The 5,815-nt window shown below is 33.7% G+C and overlaps 1 protein-coding gene across 2 annotated transcripts; it reads right to left on the bottom strand.

Annotated features, from left to right (window-relative positions):
- Nucleotides 1–206: 206 nt before the first annotated feature.
- Nucleotides 207–5,529, bottom strand: LOC101498851 (uncharacterized). Of its 2 annotated transcripts, none has more exons than XM_004499799.4 (4): nucleotides 5,251–5,529; nucleotides 3,490–4,685; nucleotides 2,095–2,516; nucleotides 207–1,000 (listed from the first exon to the last, which is right to left on the bottom strand). In XM_004499799.4, exons 2-4 carry the CDS (start codon nucleotides 4,394–4,396, stop codon nucleotides 260–262), a joined length of 2,070 nt encoding a protein of 689 aa, XP_004499856.1. In that variant the 5' UTR covers nucleotides 4,397–4,685; nucleotides 5,251–5,529; the 3' UTR covers nucleotides 207–259. The 2 variants fall into 2 exon arrangements, with proteins under 2 accessions (XP_004499856.1, XP_004499857.1); XM_004499800.4 differs by having other exon boundaries at nucleotides 5,307–5,529.
- Nucleotides 5,530–5,815: the final 286 nt, after the last annotated feature.

Below are 5,815 nucleotides of genomic sequence, written 5' to 3'. Positions count from 1 at the left end.
GAATATTGGTAATTCACACTTATGTTTCTTCCTCAAGTAATTTAGAAATTTTGTTCATGATAATAGTTTTAAGGCCAAGGTTGTAGAAGCCACTTCCCAATAATTTGTTACCAATCAAACATGGATGATGTTGGTCATTCATTCCGGTTTTCTTTTCTTTGACAAAATTCATTCTAGTTTCTTGATGAAATAATAATAATAATAAATCAGTAAAAAGTTACTATTTTTCTATTCCTTCAATCCTAAAAACTAGATGATATCAATGTTGTTCATCTTCATCCATAGAATACAATATCTTTTTTGCATTTTGAAAAAGAGGAGAACCTTTCTTGGTCCTTTCAACAATTTGCCTAATCAATTGCCTCTCCACCTCATTATCAAAATCACTACTTTCATCATCTCCACTAACATTCAATTCACTAGAGCTTTGCCCTTCCAACATTGTCTCTTTGATAGAACAGACATCTCTTGACAGATTTCCTTCGTCAACCATCGAGTACGTCGCAGAACCGTCTTGAAAAACAGCTGCACTCCAATCATGTGAAACTGAACCTTCTTTGTGGTCACTATCATGAATGGCTGATGATGGTGAATTGTCTTCAGAATCATTTATCTTTATCAATTCTTCATAGGCTTCATTGTATGCATCTAAAGCTTCACCTGATAAATTGAGAATTAAGGGCTGAGAAACATTGTCACTGTCACAGTCTTCATGAGTCGGTAAGTTTCCTTTAGTGGACGGAGATGCTATTTTGAAACTACCATTATGCTCAGATTCCAAAAACCTTACTTTCCTCTGACTAGTTTCAAGGGCAATCTCAAGCTCCTTCACTCGTTCCTCGAGTTGGTATTGTACGACTTCATGCAAACGTAAACTCAGTTCATGAGGCGAAACTGCATAGTTTGCAGGAAGAGGTGTTATGACATTGACACCTGTCTCACTGACCAAATCAGCTAGCAACTCACCTTGAGCAAAATCTGCTACAAACTCTGGGTCAATCTGCAAGAATTTTGCACCATTAACACTCATTGTCACATTTAAGAATTGTTAACTTGAGCCAAAAGTAGCAGTGGAGCAAAGCATGGGATGCAACTTTACACTAGAAAAATAAGGGTCTATTTACTTTGTGAAAACATTTTTATTTTTATTCTCTAAAATATGGGTTCGATTTCACTTGATAATGAGATGAGACTCTTGAAGTGAAATGCTAGTTAGGGATGATACATTTTTTGAAATAATGAAAACAATTCCTTTGATATTTTCTTTTTTTCTGAAAATGCAGAAAATTGTTCATTTCAAGAGTCTCTTATCTCCTTGTTATCAAGTAAAAATAACAAAAATTTTAGAAAATATATATATGTATATATATATATTCACAAAGTCGAGATGCCCTAATTTATTTATGATTTACAAAATAAACATATGTGATGGAACTTCAAAGCAAAATAAGGCATGAAGTATTGAGCAAATAGAACTCAATCCAGTATATAAGGCACTGACATAGAGACGTACACTGGATATGACACCGACACTAACACTGAAAATTATTAAGTAAATGTACGCAATTACAAGTGTCAATATCGTGCCTGTGTCCGATCACAAGTATCAAAGTTGCGTTGGTTTTCAATCACAAGTGTCACAGCCGTGTCTGTCCAACACTGACACGTGTCAAACACTTGGACACGCCTTCAATATAAAATGTCGGTGCCACTGTCACATATAAGTGTGGGAGTATTTTCTTTTGCCTGTTGTTACACTAAACACCAACAAATGCGAATCGCAAGAAACTTAATCCGCAATTCAAATATCTACTAGAAGTAGAACAAATAAATGATAGGAATGCTGCAACTAAAATCAGAATGAATGGATGTACTAGGAATTCTTCTTTCGTGTTACATATATGCAGGTTACTCTTTGCACTCTTTATTAGAATGACAACTATTGAGGAATTGAGTGATATGATCTTTTATTATATAAGGCATATAGATCAAAAGGGCCACTTTCATTACATTCTTTGATATTTCCATCACTGTCAAGATTGTTTTGTGCCAAAGAATTGTGAAGTTACCGGAAAATGCAACAGTTTTGCTTACCTCAACAAGCTCAGATAATTTTCTTTCCAGACTTGATGCATTCATGTCCAACCCTAATCTCTCAAGTTCGGCTTCAAGCTCAGCTTCAATTTTGCTCATAGATTCTGAACTTTCTTCTTCCTTCTTATCGTGCGATTCTTTGCGGTCAATTCTTGGAGAGTTATCCATATGCTTTTCAGGGGAAGATTCATGTAGCTCCTTACCACTGAACGAATGATCACATGTATCCTGTGAACCATAATTTTCATGTTGTAACTCCTTCACAGTCATCGAATCTTTCATATCAAGTTCGTCTTGTAGATCTTGAACCAAACTCTCACTCTTCTTCAACAGTTCTCTTAGCTTGACTATTTCTCTTTTATTTGCCATGATGGAAGTTATTATCCCAAAAGACACCCCAAGACTAAAGAGAAATGTTGGATCTGATGATTACAGATGTGTTAATAAACATAACTATCAAAGTAAAACACATTACATAACAAAAAATCAAGTACCAACATCAATATTAGAAGTTTCTAATGCAAACGAAACCTTGGTTAAACCTATGGAACATAGACACTTCAGATTGAAGGCGTTCTGACACGCGACTGTGTGCAACAACGACACATTAATTAGTTAGTTACATTCAATTACTTCTATTTTTCAAATTATTATTGGTGTCGATGAGTCAGTGTTAGTGACGTGTCTGGTTAGAAAACTATATAGTAAAACCCTTTGCTAATCAATGCTGAGAATGCTGTTTTATGACCAGAAGCACTTTCTTTTCACTTCTAGCACCAAAAAAATGTCCATTATAGAGGAACAATGACACTGTTCTACTATATGTTTCCATATAAATTCCCATCAATAGAGAAACGAAGAGCTATAATATCTTTCCGATATATAAGGACCTAACAAGTTCACAAACAAATCACTTTTTAACGAACACATGAGTGTCCTTATCTTAGATCAATGAATTTTATAGAAATATCAAATACCTACATTTATATCACACACCTCGAGCAATTTTGTTAATAGCAGATCATGAAAAGTAGCAGTTTGTTCAAATTCTGTTATGTAATAGTACTATAGCAATGCTATGGTCTCTATTTGACAACATTTAATATTGGTGTAAGCGTAGAGCAGAGCAATAACAGTTTGTTCAAATTCCGCTACTTTTAGCTGATATTCCTTTACATTTTTTTTCTTTCAAAATACAAGAAGATACTAACTAAACATAGAATGAAAATAAGTCTATCACATCAGAAGACTGGTAATTACTTCAAGAATAACAAGTGTACTACTCTGAACTCAAAAGAAAAAGTTCTAAACATAGGCACAAAAGAGAAATATATGAACAAAGATTTCCAACACAACACAGTCTAAAGAGGTATTGTTTAAAATCAGAATATATACCATATTGAGTATGGACGAGTTTTCCACTAAACATGTCATCACAAAAGCTTGACCTTCGACTTCGCCCAATAACTCCATCAAATTTCTTCTTCTTGGTATCATTTAAATATCCAATTTTCGGTAAGGAAGGAACCCCGACTGCACTTTCCTCTTTTGCTCGACCAGGTTGCAACTTATGCTGCTTGCTTCCAGTTGATGCACCAATCAAAGTATCATTTTCTCTATTGAGTATTCGGCTTCCATTGCTTACACGAAATGGCCGTGTGGCCATAGATGGTGATGAGAGAGGACTAAAGACATACTCTTCCATTTTGGCATGCTCTTTGTACAGCTGAGCCATGAAACAACTTTCTAAGGAATTTAATGGTCTACTATCATGCCCAGTAAAACACTTCGACCTGAGAGAGGTTTTATGTCCAAATGAATTGTGAATAGGAACAACTTTGGCCGATAAATCAGGAAGAAAGCAACCACGATTGCCGAAAATATCAGTATTTTGCTCGTTTCCATCTTCACCATCCTTAAAGTTATCATCATATGGGGCAAACGGCACTGCTAAGTTCGATATAGATAGTAAATCACTCTTATTATAATTCCGGAACTGTCTCATATTTTCACAATTAAACCCTCTATTAGAAGCCACGTCTCCAATAGAAGGACCTTCTAAAAAGCTTACATCTGAATACTTCTCATTCAAACCATTTCTACCTAAAGAAACCTCCTTTCCTGTTTCACGTCTCGGCACTTGTTTTAGGAAGGATAAGGGGCAGTTCAAGGACTCAACATTGTCAAACTTCGAATCCTCTGACGACAAATGATAAGAGCTATTGCCATTTTCCCAACTTTTTTTCCAATATTTAGCTAAATAAACAGCTCCAGCAACAGCTGCAACAACCCACAATTCCATTTTTACCTTCACTCACTCTCACATTCACTAACCAAACTCCACACTACAAGTTACCCTCTTTCTATCAATTATTAACACCAAACAACCAAGGGAAGAAATTTCCATGAATTAGTCAAATACCCTTCAAGTGTTTTCACAATAACACAACCACTTCCATGAAAACAAAACCACAATCACAGATTCACCAAACAACTCTTATTATATTGTTAATTAAATTAAACCTCCTCCATTCACCACTCTAAGCATCAGAATTTACTCCCCAAGTGTTAGCAAGGAGAATCAACAATACCTGAAAAGCAATGAAACAACTGAGACTAACCATAAATAAGGAACAAGAAGAAATCAGAAACATAAATTCTTCCCAATTTCGAAAGTCGAATTCAACTAATCTTAACAAAATCATTCCCTAAATGCAACCATTCTAAGAAAAATAAACAATCCACTCAGCAATGTTGTTAAATGTCGTAGTGGAATTTGAACAATTGCTAGTGTATATAAAATGTTGTGAAATTGCAGCTACAGAGGCGTTACGGCACTGTTAGTGAAATTTGAACAAATCACTATTTTTTGCAATGGACAACACTGCCACTCAGTGAATTAAAACAAAAAACGAAAACCCCCAACAATACTAAAACTACTCAAAGGAACCAAATTTCACAATGAGAAACATAAATCACTTAAGCTTCACTACAAAATCCGTTTTTGAGAGAAACCCATTTGGCAAAAACAATCGAAACCAATGCCATAACAGTTAATTATTACAATAAAAAAAATGATATTTGTTGCTGCAAATTTTCGAGTCTTGAAGAAAAATTGAAAAAGGAACAATAAATAAATAAAAATAAAAAGCTTACTTTTTGAAAAATCCTCAGTATTCGTGAAACGAAATCTAAGACACACGAAATATTACCGAATCTCGCAGCTTGATAAGAAACAAAAAGGATTGAAATTCGTTACACCGTTATCTCCAACATCGGCAACAACGTGTTTTATTCGCGGATGAAGAAAACTATAACGTTTGTCGCTGAAAAAATATCGCACAAATAATAAATAATTATTTTATTTTTTGTGCGAAGAATTCAAATATTTTTTTTTTCTCTCTCCAGTTATACAGGGTTCACTGGATTGTCATCCAGATTTTGCTTCGGTATTTAGTAAACAAAACTACATTTAAAAGTTTTACATTAAGAAAAACTATTGATTATAAAATTATTGTTCCATGAAAAATACAATCTTAAAATAAAATGTAACACTAATATTTAATAAAATAAAAAATATAATATCAATGATTCATATTAATTAACAGTATAAAATTAATTTTTATATAAAAGATAGATTGTTGTTTCTCTTAAAAATAATAGGAAAAAAAATAGGAAAAATAATTTATAAAATAATAAAGAGACAAATATGTTTTTGTTT

Source organism: Cicer arietinum, chromosome 5 (genome assembly GCF_000331145.2).
Source record: "Cicer arietinum cultivar CDC Frontier isolate Library 1 chromosome 5, Cicar.CDCFrontier_v2.0, whole genome shotgun sequence".
In the NCBI taxonomy this organism is placed as follows: Eukaryota; Viridiplantae; Streptophyta; class Magnoliopsida; order Fabales; family Fabaceae; genus Cicer; species Cicer arietinum.
The sequence above is the reverse complement of the archived record's forward strand: the minus strand, read 5'-3'. Positions and strand labels throughout refer to the sequence as shown.

Bases quoted from the DNA above. Each gene is read 5' to 3' on its own strand.
- LOC101498851 (XM_004499799.4), bottom strand. From the start codon at position 4,396: ATGGAATTGTGGGTTGTTGCAGCTGTTGCTGGAGCTGTTTATTTAGCT. The intron at 2,517-3,489 runs GTATATATTCTG...TGTAATCATCAG, and splicing joins ACTCGTCCATACTCAATATG to ATCCAACATTTCTCTTTAGT. The intron at 1,001-2,094 runs GTAAGCAAAACT...AAATTCTTGCAG, and splicing joins AATTATCTGAGCTTGTTGAG to ATTGACCCAGAGTTTGTAGC.